The sequence below is a fragment of the Macaca fascicularis genome, chromosome 9 (genome assembly GCF_037993035.2).
Source record: "Macaca fascicularis isolate 582-1 chromosome 9, T2T-MFA8v1.1".
In the NCBI taxonomy this organism is placed as follows: Eukaryota; Metazoa; Chordata; class Mammalia; order Primates; family Cercopithecidae; genus Macaca; species Macaca fascicularis.
Window position 1 is genome coordinate 17,880,289 of NC_088383.1, and position 17,133 is coordinate 17,897,421.

Genomic DNA, 17,133 nt, shown 5'->3' on the forward strand with positions numbered 1-17,133 from the left:
CTAGTAGTTGTATATGCTAACATCTATTAAAATATTTCGCGCCATAGTTTGTTATTATAGTTTAAAAATACACAACAGGTAATTTATTTAGACTACCTAAAATCTTGGGCAGAAAGTCACCATAGAACACACAGTAATTCCTCGGGATTCACGAATTCAATGTTTGCAAGTTTGATATTTGCCAAGAATCCAAAGGTCTGTACTATGGCATGAGGTATGGAGGCTGGTTAAGAGGTACGAGCCCTTGGAGAGTGGGTCTGGCCTATCACTCTAGTTCCGCTCTCACCATGGACTTACACACTTGCATTCTTGTTTTCACATATGCGGTGACCCTTAGGAAGTTAAACTTTATCGCGTATTTTAGGGAAGTGCACATGTCAGGTCTCAGTAGGCTTCCCTTTGGGACGTCACTAACTTATCAATCTGGGCATAGCCTTCATACATGTTCCCAAGCATTTCACGAAATTTAACAAAGGCTTAGCTTAAGTACTTTAGGAAACCTCCTTTTTTCACTCACCTCCAGGGACTGCTTGCCATGAAGCATTGAAGCCTCTCCCGTTTATAGATAAGTCAGTCTTGAATCGAATTGCTAGCTCATTTCCAGTGCTGGACACCTGCATGGGATTCTCAGGTGATCTCTGGGTACACAATTGGGCTATTCTGGGAGAGTGGAAATCGGGGCCTCCATAGATCTAGCATGGGATGCAGGAAAAAAGACTTTAAAAAATATTTTAGGCAATTACAGGCCCTTCCCCTGGCTCATTTTAATCCCTGGCTCCTTGGGTTCTACGATGATTAGAGAGTGAAATCTCAGCCTCCCTGGGTGGGGATGCACTATAAACTCGAGCTGAGTTTTCAAAGGCACTCCCTCTGCCTTAGGAACACACAAGGTCAATCACCCATAAAATGCCTGCTTGTTTCATCAGCCAGAATTGCAGAGGAGGATGGAGTAGATTATTCCAGAATCTTCCCTATCTCCTCTTTTTGTCTTTTTCATGTCTTCATGGGATTTCCTGATTTCTCTAGCAGAAACATTACAGATCATACAGTATGAAGTCTTATTTTCTGAATTTTAGGGGGACATGAAAAAAAAGAAATGTCTGATTTTCTAACTCTTATAGGCACACATGATTAGTCTTAGCATAAAGCCATTTTCTTATGAAAGTTGAGTTCACTGAGGGCTACCAATATCCCAGTTATATTTTTAGGAATTTCCTCCTAACCTGCAAACAATGTTTTCTAAGACCACACATTGAATATAACGCTTACGCTTCTTTAGGAATGGAAATACCAGCTCTCTGGGTGTGTTTTGGAGCCTAAGGAAGGGGATGCTATGTACCCTCCCTGTGCCTGCTCCCAGCACGCCCACGCCCAGGAACCTGACAAAGTGCATGCCGCTTTTCTGCTCAGGGATTGCCCTAGACTCTGCCTTAGTCTCCAGATGGCTCCTTCTGATACAGACAGGAGACAGGGAAATACTGGGTAGAAGAGGGTGGTTTCCTGGCAAAGCCCCACCCCCAAGCCTGGAAACCTGCAGCCCTAAATGGGAACAGGCATTCTTGTTTTCATACCCAAATGTTGCCTTTTGGCCTGCCACGTCCCCATATCCTGTACCCATATAAACCTCCAACCCCAGGGTCCACGAGCAGATGAGCACATGAACAGAAGAGCAGAGGAGGAGAAGAATGACATGGCAGAGAAGGAGAGAGGAGAAGGAGCATCTGAACGTTGAGAGGAGTTTGGCTGGGGAAGGTCAGACAATTGATCATCCGTGGGACAACCGAACTCCAGGGGGGAAGATCATCTTCCCACTCCATCCCCTTTCCAGTTCCCCATCCATTCCACTGACAGCTACCTCCATCACCCAATAAAATCTCCACATTCACCATCCTTCAAGACCATATGTGACCTGATTCTTCCTGGAGGCCAGACAAGAATGCTAGTACCAAGAGTCACTGAGCTGGTTAACACTTAAGCTGTCTGTGGATGGCAGAGCTAAAAGAACACTGTACCCTGCCCATGGGGGCTTTGAGAGTCACAGGCACCCACTACTAAACCCTACCGTGGGTAGCATCTTGCCTGGGTTCCTGCATCTGCCAGTCTGTGTGCTCCCCCTCCCATAACAGGTTTGAGGGCACAGCAGCTGAACAGATGAGCCACACCCCTGTCACACGTCCTGAGAAGGGGTGGCTAGGGAACTCTCCTGTTTCACTTCTAGATCTATCGCACATGACTTCAGACCACGTAGGCTCCTCCAAATTTGCCAAACTTGTCTGTCTGACTGGAATCCACTACCCCAGTGATTCGTCCTCCGGAAAGGGTCCCCTTGGGCTCACAGAGGGCATCTTGCAGCCACGGATAGCCTAGGCCAGGCCTCCAGGAGGCCTCACAGACAGGTTTCTCAGTCTCCTCTGGGTCCTGTTTGTCTCCTGTGTGTATGTGTGGGTCTGGGGAGGGTGGCGAAGGGAGGATGAGAATCAAATAGAAGATGCTGACTTCTCATCTTCAGGTCTTCAAACTTCAATTTGTAAAAGAAAGACCATCTTTGGGAGAGAGTTTTCAAAGACATTGGTATCTGAGACCTTCACAACTGCAACCCCAGCCCTCCATGTACAGGCACTCAGGACCAGAGCCAGGAAGGCAGCTCTCAGGGGCATCTGGGCACAGTGCCTTCCCACCCTCCCTCTGTGCCTTTCCCCCACCTCGGGACACTCTGCCCTGATTCCTCAGCACCCCCGGCCCTTGCCCACCCTCAAGGCCCACTGCTGACTGATAGGAAAATCACTCAAGTGTTCTCTGGGGAGAGGGAGTGAGAACAAGAAGCCTACTTTGGGGAGGAGTGTGTGATTTGAATCTATAATGATTTCTTTGTGTGATTAATTCCCCCCAGCCATCCGGGAAAGGCCAAAATGAATGAAACTGCTGTTCCACAGAGGGCTGAGCACAAGGACAGTAATTGCAAAGGAATGAAGCAGACCAACTGCTTCAGGCTTATTTTTATTAGGAGGAGCTGATGTTTGTGCACTCCCCCCAAGTCCCATCAAAAGCAGGACTTTAGGAAGAGCCCTGTGTGGCCCCTGACACGTACACATATGCAAATGGCAGAAGCAAGCTTGCTTGGTGTGTAGAGTCAGCTTTCTTTCCCATTTTCAAGATCTCCCTACCCCCTCGCCTAGGGAACAGTCCCCAGAGCATGAAACTGACAGCATGTGTTCCCAATCACCCCAGCCCAATCAACAGCACGTATTTGGAGAGACCACTGAGCGCAAGTGTTAAGTTCTAACAAAGAAAACTCGCACATCGGCAAAATATTCTTTGTTTTCTCTGCTCATACATCCCCTTGAGATCACAAACATAATGGGTATGAGTTGGCTGGACCTAGAAGCCTCTAGAAGAATAAACACTGCCACTTTGGACATTATTTGCTTCCCTTCTTGCAAGGCTGAGCTCACAAAAGCCTATCGCAGAGAGGCCAGACCGAGCTAACTGTCCACACCAAGCAATTGTCCTGGTTTACTGCTTCAAGGAGTGGATTTCCTTTTCTGCCTGATGCCAGTTCGGAATCTCTCTAAAGACTTTCTCAGAGATTAAAGCGAAATCAGGCAGAGTGTTTCCATGACCGAAACAATGGTCCTTCTGGCTTCCACAAATAAAATCGATAGTTAGCACATGACTCTTCAAAAGAAGAAAAAGAAGGAAAGCATTTCAGGGCGTGGTTCATTCAACTACAGCATATGACTAAACTTTGGGGGGAAAAGAAGTGGTCTGATGATCACAGATTTAAAAATGTGTTTTAGCAAATGCTCAGGAGGGAGAACATTTCAAAGCCTATGGTTTTAATCTGTTTTGAACATTTCTTTCTGCTCTGTTAGCTCCATTTATTGTTACAATCAAGTCAGCATTCCGGGGTTATGAGTAACCAAACAGCTATTGCTTTTTACAACGGGCTGTTTGGTTTCTGGACTCTGATTTTTGAGGGAAAAAATGACTCCTGAATAAATTTTGTGAAATCCAGGTAAGCCCAATATTTAGTGACTGTAAGGCCCCACTTGCCTACACTCACGTGCAGGCTGAGAAAGTCAGCAAAGTTTTTAGATCACATGCCCACCATGGGTAACAACCTTTAAACCCACTGCTAACATGTTATCGGCAGCTAGGGAGGGGTGAAGAAAACCATTCCACCGCCATTAGCCCAATTTTATTACAGCAGTTTCCACATGAGTTGAGCATTTGCAGAAAAGCAAAACAAGGCTTTTGAACAAAGTGTCAGAGGGTTGCTCATTTTAGCTTTCAGAAAAAAAAAAATTCCCCAAATATTTAAGGGCCTCAAAATAGTCCCCCAAGCCCTGCTTTTGGTGGAACGTGGGAGGCCACTGCAATGTCAGCTTATCGTAATAAAAATAAGCCCCAAGCAGACTATGTGTCTTCTCACAGCCATTTCTGTCAGACATAGGGCTCTCCCTGAAAGCTGCTTCTGCCTGGAGTCCCTGATTTCGTCCCTCAGGCCCCAGGCCTGCTTTCAGGGAACAGCCCCTGTCTCTACTTTCTCCCACGATGGGCGTGACACACGAAACACAACTGGCCCATTTATATTTTGCCAAGTGGGCAACAATCACATGCACTTTGGAGTATGAAAATAAAGGGTTTGGAACAGGGCACAGCTGTGGAAGATCCACCACCAGCCCTTTGTAAGTGATAAGGGGTTTAGTGCAACCAAGCAATATCCTTGCTGGCGAGCGAGGCCATCTGAACATTCTGCACGTGGATGCCAGTACTACTTTGTTCTGTGAGTGTGAATTTCAGGAGGCACCTTGTTTCTCCTCTGAGATGGAGTCATGACTCGGCAGCAGTCCTTCCGTGAAGACTTTCTAGTTCTATCCGATTTCATTTACTGTAGCTTTATCATCAGACAATAGTAAATTGTCCGTAGAGCTACAGTAAATGAAATCAGAGATAAAACTGGTAAGTCTTTTAGAGCTACTAAAAGTAATTCCTAGTGACTCTCACCGAGAAGGATGACTTTACTAAATTACTGAAAGTAATGAATTACTGAAAGTAGTGATTGAATGATTTAGTGATGAATTGCTAAAAGTAATTCCTAGTGATTCTCACTGAGGGGGTGACTTCATTTCTTTTCAAGGTAAGAACTTGTTTTATAATTAAAGTTTTTGTTAAAGTTTCCTGTAACGTCCATATTACTCATATCAACCCCTTGCACCCTGCACCCATCTATGGTCTCAGGGTTTACTGGAGTGTTGAGCAGTGACTGGCTTCAGTTATCAGCTCTTCCACTCCCCTTCCATGTGGTCATGGAAAAACCCATTAATCTTTTTGAGACTTAGTTTTGACCACTGTAAAATGGGAATAAACTTCCCCTCTTACCTCATGGAATGATTTCATGTTTAAATGAGAACATGGAGGTAAAAATTCCTTTGTAAAGTACCCTAAATATACATTATTATGGTGTGCCAATCAGAGACTTTGATGCTTTCATTCATTGCACAAACTTCTATTGAGTGTTTACTATTTGCCAGGTACTCTGTGGAGCTGGGAATATAGCAGTAAAACAAAGCAAACAAATATCTAGCCTCATGGAATTTAGGTTCTACTGGATATAGAATCCTTGTCATGCTGTGCTACAGCAGTCCCTAGAGCTGAGGTGACAGGATTTTTGTGTGTATTTGGAAGACATTAAAGTTTGCAGACAGGTCAAAGTTCAAAGTATACATAATAAACGTGCTACATATATGTAACTATATATAACATATGACATAATTATGTAGTATATGTATACTTACATTAAAATATATAACAATATAATTTATTATAATAATAAATGTTAATATTTGTAATTAACTATAATTTATAATGTAAGTATATAATACACTACATAATATTACATATATCTGGGACATCTATATATGTTATAAAATATATAAGATTATATAAATAGGCCGGGCGCGGTGGCTCAAGCCTGTAATCCCAGCACTTTGGGAGGCCGAGACGGGCGGATCACGAGTTCAGGAGATCGAGACCATCCTGGCTAACACGGTGAAACCCCGTCTCTACTAAAATACAAAAAAAAAAACAACTAGCCGGGCGAGGTGGCGGGCGCCTGTACTCCCAGCTACTCGGGAGGCTGAGGCAGGAGAATGGCGTGAACCCGGGAGGCGGAGCTTGCAGTGAGCTGAGATCCGGCCACCGCACTCCAGCCTGGGTGACAGAGCGAGACTCCGTCTCAAAAAAAAAAAAAAAAAAGATTATATAAATAATGTAATTATATAGTATGTTATATAATTATAACAAATATTTATATAATTTTATAAACTATAACAAAATATTTTAAAACTATATATTTAAAAATATATATATATACACACACACGCATATTCTAATGACTAGATTCCTGCAATTAAAAATTGATTATAATAAACTTTTGGGCTCAAGATTCTCAAAGACTATTTTAATGATCCGAGACACACCCTTTGCAGTAGCGCTGGGAAAATTTTCATCTTCAAATGCCTCACGCTACCTAGGTGGTCATTTTTTTGCAAAAGCCCTCTGAGGCAGATGGCCCTGGCGCCCCTTGAAGAGCAGCGGCAGCTCTGGCAGGCCGTCGCTGTGCTTGTTGGCAGGGCCAGTCCCTGTGCTCCGCCACGCGAATGCTTTTTCTGTGGGAGCTTTCTCAGACTGCAAGGGTGAGGTGTGAGCCATCCCAAGCACAGTCCTTACCAATGGGAACCAGAGTGGGGGGATGAGTGCCTCCAGTATGGTCCTTCAGAGCCTCCCAGCACAGAGAGTCCAAGTTGCCCCCAGGGGCTCCCTCTGCTGGTTCCCCTCCCCCTTTCCTTCACTCACTGGTCCTGGGCTCCTGCTTCCCGGCATCACCTAACTCAGCTGCAGCCAAGGCCTTCAGGCATTGCTTCAGGGAAACCCGAACCACATATTAATCCCATGTCTACCAAATGATCACCGAAGGGCTGATGCTCATTAAAATGTCTAAGAATAGAACACTGCTGACTACTGGAAAGAATTCGGAATCTTGGCAGTGATTTCCTGTTCTACCCCAAACTTTGGGATGTACTGAAAAAACCATCTCACTTCCTACCTCCAAGACATCAAAGTTGCATCTTGAATGATACTCCACATCGAAGTCATGGATGGTGAGCTGAATGCTACTCCCTGGGGCCGTCCTAATGTACCAGATACACTCCTTGTTGGGTGGATACGTGTTGGGGTACCCGGGGCTGCTGAAGGAGCCTGTGGCCCCAGACAGCTCTCCACCACAACCTGTTAAAACAGCAAAGCTCAGTCATTTCAAAGTGGGCAGCAGCCCATGGAAGATAATTCACAAATTCAACTCACCGAAAGTGCATCAGAAATATACAATGCCTAATTTAGGAGAAAACCATTAAGTTACAATAAAGTTATAATTATGCAGTTATAGAACAACGAGAAAAAAAATCATGGCTACAACTTATTAACTTTATACATCCAAAAATAAAACACTGATTATATATAATTTAGTACAATAATGCTCAATCCTTTTTCTTACCATATCAAACCTTTGTACTTTTTTTTTTAAAAAAAGTCACTCTAATTTTAGATTTTCTTTATTATAATGAGGCAAGAATTACATAACATAGTAGGAAGTACAACGGGCTGTGTGAGCCGTGGTCGTGAACTTCAGGTCCCTGGGTCTTCAGTATCCTTGTAGCTAATACATTATTCCGCAGTCCCGTGCAGATCTAAGAACTAGAATTTTAGGTGCTAAAAATCCTTAGCTTTGTACCAAAGACTGTAGGAAATAAACAAGTAAATGATATAGGTCCTAACTCAGGAAACTGACATTAAAAAAAAAAAAAAATACAATGGATATAGAAAAATCCAACCAAGGAAAAAGACAACAGCATGTGTTTAAGAATGTTGATATGTCATGCCTTAGAAAGCCATTCAGGCAGACCATGACAACAAATAATCAAATGCCGTAGCCTGCGGCACACAATAGAATAATGCCGCCTTTCATTGAGTGCTCATATGAGCTCTCCATGTATTTCCCATTTCAATACTCATAAGGACCACATGAGGCAGGTACTGTTAGGATCCATTTCTTAAATGAGCAAATCAGTGCAAACAGAGGTGGTGTGGATTTTTCAAGGTTAATTGATATTAGGACACTAACTGAGGTGATCTGGTTGTATCTTAGTACTTCATTACTATACCACACAGGCTCTCACATTGTTTGCAGGAATTCAGACCGAGATTTCAGTACAGAGAGGAAGAGAAAACTTTGCAGAAGAGGTAAAATTTAAGGAAGGCTTGTGAGAGACAAAATTAGAAAAGAGATTATCTTGTTTCCCAACAGCAATTTTTGGTGAATAACAAAACGTTTTTTGCTCTTGTTAACATTTCCGGGCCTCTTTTTCTTTCATTCTTTTTTTTGGAATATTCTTTATTGGTTGGTAAATTCTTCCAATTGCCTGCTCTTATTCTTCAAAGCTTTTCATGTGCAATCATTAAAAAGTCAGGAAACAACAGGTGCTGGAGAAGATGTGGAGAAATAGGAACACTCTTAACACTGTTGGTAGGAGTGTAAACTAGTTCAACCATTGTGGAAGACAGTGTGGCGATTCCTCAAGGATCTAGAACTAGAAATACCATTTGACCCAGCCATTCCATTACTGGGATTATAAATCATGCTACTATAAAGACACATGCACATGTATGTTTATTGTGGCACTATTCACAATAGCAAAGACTTGGAACCAACCCAAATGTCCATCAATGATAGACTGGATTAAGAAAATGTGGCACATATACACCATGGAATACTATGCAGCCATAAAAAAGGATGAGTCCATGTCCTTTGTAGGGACATGGATGAAGCTGGAAACCATCATTCTGAGCAAACTATCGCAAGAACAGAAAACCAAACACTGCAGGTTCTCACTCATAGGTGGGAATTGAACAATGAGAACACTTGGACACAGGAAGGGGAACATCACACACCAGGGCCTGTCGTGGGGTGGGGGACGGGGGAGGGATAGCATTAGGGGGAATACCTAATGTAAAATGACGAGTTAATGGGTGCAGCACACCAACATGGCACATGCATACATATGTAACAAACCTGCACGTTGTGCACATGTACCCTAGAACTTAACGTATAATAATTTAAAAAATAAAATAAAATAAATAAAAACAACAGCGCCTCCTCACTCCATTATGAGTAAATGTGCATTTTGCACATGAATGACATTAAACTACCATGGCTTCTAAAGTAAGACACCAAGTCTGAGATCTTGTTTAGTATCCACTCTATGCAAATTCCTCCTATACAGTGAGTTAGAAGAAAAGCTTTTAAAAGTTAAGGAGTTAAAAATGAAAACCTCCATACAGAATTCCCCACTGCATCAAGAAGCACTGAGAATTCTAAGAATATTGATTCGGCAGAGAAATCTGACTCTAGCTCAAAGCACTACTATCTTCTTGACTTCTCAGTCTCCTTGCACTTGAAAACCTCTGCATTTTCAGACTTTACATGTATTGCACAGAGCAATATCTTTCCTGTTTCCTATAAAGTCCCCGCTTTTATTTCTAAAGGCTATGAAAAAGCTGTTTAAAATTAGATGTGCTGACATTGTTTATAGACTATGGTGAATCTTAAAAAAACACAAGTACCATAAAAGATGAGAAAATATTTGTCCGACTACAACAACACATGGCAAATATTCCTGAAGCCAAAATCATCACAGATTGTCCATATCTCCTGTACCACTGCCCAAATCCAGGGAGCACTGCTCACAGGACATTCTGTAACACGATGCTCCTGGAGTGGTACAACACAGTGGCTCATGTAACTCATGTTAAGATATACCACCTTTTACTAAAATGCATTATAGGTAAGCCAAGCCTGTTACTCAAATTTTTTTCTCAGCTTGCATTTTCAGTTCAGATGGTTCTTTCTATCAGTGGTATCAAATAAATTATCCAATGGAAAAAATCTAGAGGAAAATAACTTTATGGCCACATGATATAAAAGATAAGAAGGAAACGAAAGCTTAGATAGCTCATTTCTGCATTTTTACTTAGCATTAGTTCATCGGCCAATCTGATTCAATTTTTTTTTGCCACAGTTGATTCATCTAAAACTCTGTGTAACATTTTTCCATTGTCTTTTCCAATTGTTTTAGGTTTCCTTGTGAATTCCTTTGCAAATAACAGGATACTAATATCCTTAAATTAGTCACTGTAAACTGGAATGGTAATACAGATTTGTGGCATTCAGTAATGTTTTTAAAAAATTACAGTACAGTTATGTGGACCCACAATGTCTTTTTTCCTAGGATTTAAAGCAAATAATAAGGTTTGCTTAATAAACTGAGCAAAATTTTATTTTTAAGTATTTCTTGTTAATAGCACATGTGTGTATGTTTTTTAAAGAAAAATTTCTTTTTCTTTTCCTTTTTTTTTTTTTTTTTTTTTTAAAGTAGAGATGCAGTTTCACCATGTTGGCCAGACTGGTCTTGAACTCCTGACCTTGGGTGATCCACCCGCCTTGGCCTCCCAAAGTACTGGAATTACAGGTGTGAGCCACCACGCCCAGTGGAGAAATTTCAATTTTATAAGTGATACTCTGTCAGGAAAAATATTGTATGGTTATGAGAAAGAGAGAAAGAAACTGTTAGGGCTTGAAATATCTGAAGTTTTCTTTTTCTCCTTCATGCTCTCACTACCTCTGAGGTTTAACATATCAAAAGGTAACATTTGATTTAAAAATTCACAGCAAATGCAAAATAGGATAGATTAGTGGTAATTTTTAGTCAAAATTATAAAGTACTAGGAGGTAAAGTTAATTCTGGTAATTATGGTAGAAACTTAACTCTCTTTGTATTTCTAAAATTTGAAAGAGATAAAATAGCTTCCCAATTCCATGTATTTATTCATTCATTCACTCATAAGTGTTTATTGAGCATCAGCCCATAATATAAGCAGTGCTATAGAAGCCAAGTGTATTTAATATCTCTTGAAAAAAAGAAAGACATTTATAGACATAAAAAGTGCTATTACCCACATGTCTTCTTGCAAGTTATTAAACTCTTTTTGCTTTTCTTTCAGTTTACCAAGAGTAATTTCAGTAAGTTTTATTTGAAGAAAACAATCTGAATTCTAGTCTATCCTTTACATGTTAATCACTGGTAAGTTACAAATAAGAATAAATATCTCATCATGCCATTACCAGTCATATTTGTGACTCTAGATGCATGACAAAGGGATCACAAACAGGGATGGGAAAAAGAGATGGAGAATACACAAGTCTGGAAATGAAAGAAGTTATATCAACCAATACCCATCAGGAAATAACACAGGCAGGGATGTTTAGACCACCAACATCCTTGTCATCATCCGGTTACCTGTCTGGTTGAATGAACAATAAAATGTAAAAGAAATAGAGAAGTTTTTAAAACTGGTCATTCGTAATCTAAAATAGATGACAATGATTTAGAAAAGCCTTTCTAGGTCTACATAAAGAAGAAAATTTAAAAGATGAAAATACCAGCCAGGCGTGGTGGTTGACGCCTGTAATCCTAGTACTTTGGGAGACCAAGGTGGGCAGAACACCTGAGGTCAGGAGTTCAAAACTAGACTGTCCAACATGGTGGAACTCTGTCTCTATTAAAAATGCAAAAATTAGCTGGGTGTCGTGGTGTGCGTCTATAATCTCAACTATTCGGGAGACTGAAGCAGGAGAATTGCTTGAACCCAGGAGGTGGAGGTTGCAGTGAGCCGAGATTGCACCACTGCACTCCAGCCTGGGCGACAGAGCAAGACTCCATCTCAAAAATAAAAAAGATGAAAATACCCACCAAGAAGGGAACAGTGACATGAGGAATAAAGAGTTTTGAGAGAAATAGACACAGTGGCTCTTTGTCACTTTGGTAAGAGAAAGTATTCATGGAGTAGACATGATTTTAGAACTGCTTAATTGGCATGTTAGATTGCAAAACTTTTGGAAACATTATAGTGTAACAGAGGAAGCATGGGCTGTGGTTCAGATAAATGGGTTCCTAAACTGGCTATGATAGTTCCTCGATAAGTAATCTAACCTTTCTTTCCTCTACAGCAGTATGAATAGTTACTTCATAGGGTTGTTACATAGAATAAATGGAACAATCCAAAGTTTTTAGCTAAATGTTGTACATATCATAATCCTTTCATACATGCTATGTATTCTATCTTTACATTTTTTTTACTCTTTTATTTTGAAACAGGGTCTTGCTATATTGCCCAGGCTGGTCTTGAACTCCTGGGCTCAAGTGATCCACCTTTCCCTCCCAAAGTGCTGGGATTACAGGTATGAGCCACCACACCTGGCCGTGTTTTGTATCTTCACAAGACTTTATCCCCAGATTTGAGACAAAGACTTGGAGCTAGAAGAATTACTAGCTAAAAAGCTATCATGAATAGCTCAAGAAGAGGTAAGAAATTGGTTGTTCATTAAAGTGCATAGAAATTTTTTAAAAGACAATCCATATTTGTATGGTAGTTCAGTTCTCAAGTGCTTTCATTTTATTTGAATTATTTTTATTTGAAATGCATTATTTTATTTGAAATTAATCATGACAACATGAGGCAGGTAACAATGATAATGTCAGGCCCATTGTAGAGGTGAGCAAAGTGAGGTTCAAGAAAGCTGTGGAACATGCTCATATCACTTACTGAATGGCAGATGTGGGTGCAAAACCCTATTCTGACACCAACCCACCCCCATCCTGACCTCCACTTCTTGTTCTCTCTCCCCTATGCCTTGCCGAGAACTTCGGCTCAAAGGCATGGAACTAACAATGTTGAACACTGCCCTCATTACTGTCCTGTCCCTCCACCGAAGACAATCACCATAGCAACCTGGAAAACGTAAACAAAGCAAAACTCTTTTAATTGACTTTGAGGCAAAATCTAACAGAATACATCATTAGACATCAGCTGAACTGGAATAAAATAATGCCCTGAAGAGAAGCCTATGTTTTTCAGTTTTAAAGAGTTAATCTTTATAAAAGTTTTAGTACTGGTGACTGATCATCTGTTTGACTTGATTTTCCTCCAAACTCTCAGTCATCAGCTGAAAGGAAGTGCTTGCTTTATCTGTAGGAAGCACATTGATCTGCTGAACTCATAACAACCAAGAGTTACAAGCTGTTGCTAAACCTGCTTACTTGTGTAGATAACTTAAAATACCTTCATAAAAGAACTTGGCTAATATTGTTTTGGTTTTTGTCCAGAACAAACCATGAGTTATAAAATTCCAGTACCGAAACATTTAATAATAACCTTCTATGTAGGTACTATCTTTAAGTTCATATCTGTGTGTTTTTAATAAGAGCTTTAATAAAAGCAAACCAGCAATGAAACAGCTAAATGGAATCCGAGGCACAAAGTTTAAAAAGTAAAGGCTGTATTGCCCTGTGAGTGCTCAAATGCAGTCACCGCTTTGCGCCTGGCATTTTCCTGAAACTATATGCCATAAACTGATGGCATCAGGAGGAATGACATCTTGAAACTGACATGGCTAAAGCCCAACGAGGATGGGAGAAAAGGAAGAGAGAAGTGACCCAACACCGACACCCTCCCACCCTTATCCTTTCATTCCTAAAGGAAATGCCTGAGAAATCAACAGTTGCTGTTAAAATGAAGCCAAAAAGCCAAGGCACGGTAAAAGATAATTAAATTTTAAACATAATTAGTGACGATGTTCACATGCTCCACTAAAATGGTCAATTTATATTTTACTAGCTTTTTTCTATAACTTAAAAATAAAAACTCTTTCTGTTCCACAAGACCTTGAGATGTGCCTCATTGGCGAGGCCAGTTTGCCCTCATTGTGTAAAAAGGCAGCTTGTGGGCTGGGCATGGTGGCTCATGCCTATAATCCCAGGACTTTGGGAGGCCGAGGCAGGCAGATCACAAGGTCTGGAGATTGAGACCATCCTGGCAAACATGGTGAAACCCTGTCTCTGTTAAAAATATAAAAACTTAGCTGGGCATGGTGGTGGGCTCCTTAAAATGGCCAAAGTTGTTCAAAGGTGGCTGACATGTAATGAGAACCACAAAAAGTCAGTAATTCCTGGTTTGATGTTACCAGTTAATTCCTCAACATTTCACAGGTGTGTGGCCAAGTGATAGGCATCTGTCCTACTGGGGTCACTAGTCCTCTCTGAACACAAGGCCAAGGGTGGAGCTCCTCAAATTCATAAGGACATGAAGCATGTGCTGATGAATTTTCTGAGGGATTTGGTCAGATAGCATGTATTCTGTGAGGATGGAGACACAAACTGGAGTGATCACGAGATGAAATCACAGAAGAAAATCAAGTAATATAAAGGCCAAGGAACATAAAATTTCCCTGAGAAAAAAGAAGGAAGAAAGAAGACAGAAAAAAGGAAGAAGAGGACAAAACATGGTGACTCCAGGAGAGGAGAGAGTTGCCCCTGGGTTGAACGCTGTGCCCCCAGACTTATGCCCACCAGGAATCTGTGACTGTGGCCTTTTTGGAGGGAAGAGTCTTGGCAGATGTAATCAAGTTAAAATGAGGTCATACCGGATTGGGGTGGAACTGGAATCCAATATCCTTGGTTTCCTAATTCGAAGAGGGAAATTTGGTCCCAGACACCAAGAAGGAAGAAGGTCATGTGTGCATAGATACAGAAATTGGAATTATACATCTGCAAGTCTTAGAAAGCCAAAGACAGCCATCAATCAACAGAAGCTAGAAGAAGCAAGGAAGGGTCTTCCCTAGAGCCTTCAGAGGGATGACCCTGCCAACACCTTGACTTTGGACTTCCAGCCTCCAGAATAAAAAGAATAAATTTCTATTGTCCCATGCCATCCAGTTTGTGGTACTTATTTACAGCAGCCCTAGGAAGCTAATATATCCTCATTCTTTTCCTGATAAATGAGGTGGCCAAATTCCCAGGTAGGTACAAAATGGTAACAACTATTTCTGTGGTATTCAAAGAGTGTGCATTTGTAAACTATCTGTATTTATCTTTTAATTATTACTTCCTATTTGTCATCTTGAGATTTAGAAGATGGTTGGCCAAGGATAAAATTTTCATGAAAATAGAAAAGGTCTACTGTTGAGAAAACTAGCAGCAAATACAAGGCCAGGTATCACATCAGGAAGAAATAGGTAAACCCGAGAACCAGGGAGTTAAGTCATAACAATTGTTAGCATTTGAGAGTCAATAAAGGTTTAGAAAGTTTCATGTTCCACGAAGACTTCATCCCTGCCCCATATTTTGTGATAATCCATTTTATTCGACTAATTTATATACAGCAGTGGATATAAAGTAGAACGTCAGGTTTCAATGGTAGAGACACAATAAAAAAGAATGAAAGAATAAGTCATTGCATGAAGTCAGCGACTTGGAAAACAGATACAAGAAGCTTAGAAATCAATGCTGTTAACTGCTGTAAAATGACCTTTACATTCCTATTCAAGATGTCATATAAATATTCAAAGTTAAGACCGTCATAGCCATCTGACTAAGATGGCCTAGATCTAAATACTGATGTGTTTCCCCTTAGTACATCATCAAAGAGAAAGAAATGCAAAAAACCCATAATTTTGGAGTTTCTGTGTAATATAAATTTAATTTCCTGTATAAAAGGATACTATCTTTCATCGTAACCCAGAGAAGTTAGCCAATCTTGTCATCTTTTCACTCTGATTAACCTTATCAGTTTCCTTTTAAGCTACTAATTTCAATCAAATTAAAAAATGGTTTCCCAGTGGAAATCCCTTGCTTACAATTCTTCAGGAGAAATCAATCATTTGATCAATCTCTTTTCCCTCTCCTTAGATATTTTTGAAATGATTGAAGACTTCTAAACACCGTTTAGTATAAAAAGATCCAAGGAAAGAAATGAGACTAAGATAACTGTACTAATCTCCCCTGAAATAAGTTGTCATGCCGAAGGCTACTGAAATCTTCTTTATGAAATCCCTCAAACAAAGACAGAGAAAACATGTTCTCTGTAGGCAGTTTCCAAGTTCAACAGTCATACTTCTATTTAGAAATATTTATTCAAACCTGCATTCCTTCAATCTCATTATTTTGGTACACAGGGCTCTCACAGGAAAAAGAGCCTCCAGGGCCCTACATTGCAGGCCTCTCCCTGATTCCTTCCCTCACCTCCCCCAACCTCTAACCTTCCTTCTGCAGGGAGTGGACTCCACTCAGGGAAATGGACACATGTGGGCAGCACCACGTCCAGGGCAGTGGTGTTCTGTGACCCTTTAAACTCTGTCCAAATCTGAACCTCAAGGTTGTTTTCTGTGATTACAACATCCCGTGCTGCAGGCCCCTTGCAGGGCAAATCCTGCATCCAGCCAGCCTGGGTCCTTAGCTTAGGGAAAGCAAAACAACTAAACTACCCAAATCCTCACATGCTCCACCCCGGTCCCATGGTCCACCCCAGCCCGGCCAAGCTGTTCCGGGGGCAGCTACCCTTTCACTCTTCACTTTAATATAACTTCTCCCTCTTGTAAGCGACTTTGTGTAACTAAACCTTGGTAACTGACTAGATCATCTCCGTGGTTTCTCCCAGATCGGTCAATTCTATCATCAACATATAGCAGCTCCAGAACAGCACTTTATAAATGAGTAATAAAGCAGAAATTGTGTTTAAGGATTGCAAATAACATTAGCTATTTGGAACTTGTCTTTTGCCAAGCAATGCACCCCTCCACTACAACCCACATATTATTGCTACTTGAACCTGAAGAAAGAATGAATTGCATCATTTAGTGGGAAGCCTTTGAAACTAGATCACCATTTACTTGGGAAAAACTGCACATATCTCTTTAAAAATATTTATTATTACAGGAATTTATAAAATTACCTACTCTAAGCTCTGACCTTCTTTGCATTGTGGTATCATTTGATCTTTTTTTGCAACAAAAAGTTGTGGGGAAAAATTATTTGCTTTCAGACACCGTGGTGCTATTTATCACATGGCCTTTGAGTTTGACACCACATACTGGGTTTTATGTTCTGATTCTATTGCTTGGTGGATTCGTGAGTGTGGACACATTACTTAACTTCTCTTAGGTTCCTTCCTCAGTTTTCTCAC

At 40.8% G+C, this 17,133-nt stretch overlaps 1 protein-coding gene across 1 annotated transcript in view; it reads right to left on the reverse strand.

Moving 5' to 3' along the window:
• Positions 1–17,133, reverse strand: part of CUBN (cubilin) — a 314,813-nt gene that overhangs the window by 163,676 nt on the left and 134,004 nt on the right. The window contains exons 29-30 of the mRNA XM_005564724.5: positions 7,109–7,290; positions 518–692 (exon numbers count right to left, since the gene is read on the reverse strand). Coding sequence (XP_005564781.3) covers positions 518–692; positions 7,109–7,290 — 357 coding nt within the window. The remainder of the gene's footprint in view (positions 1–517; positions 693–7,108; positions 7,291–17,133) is intronic.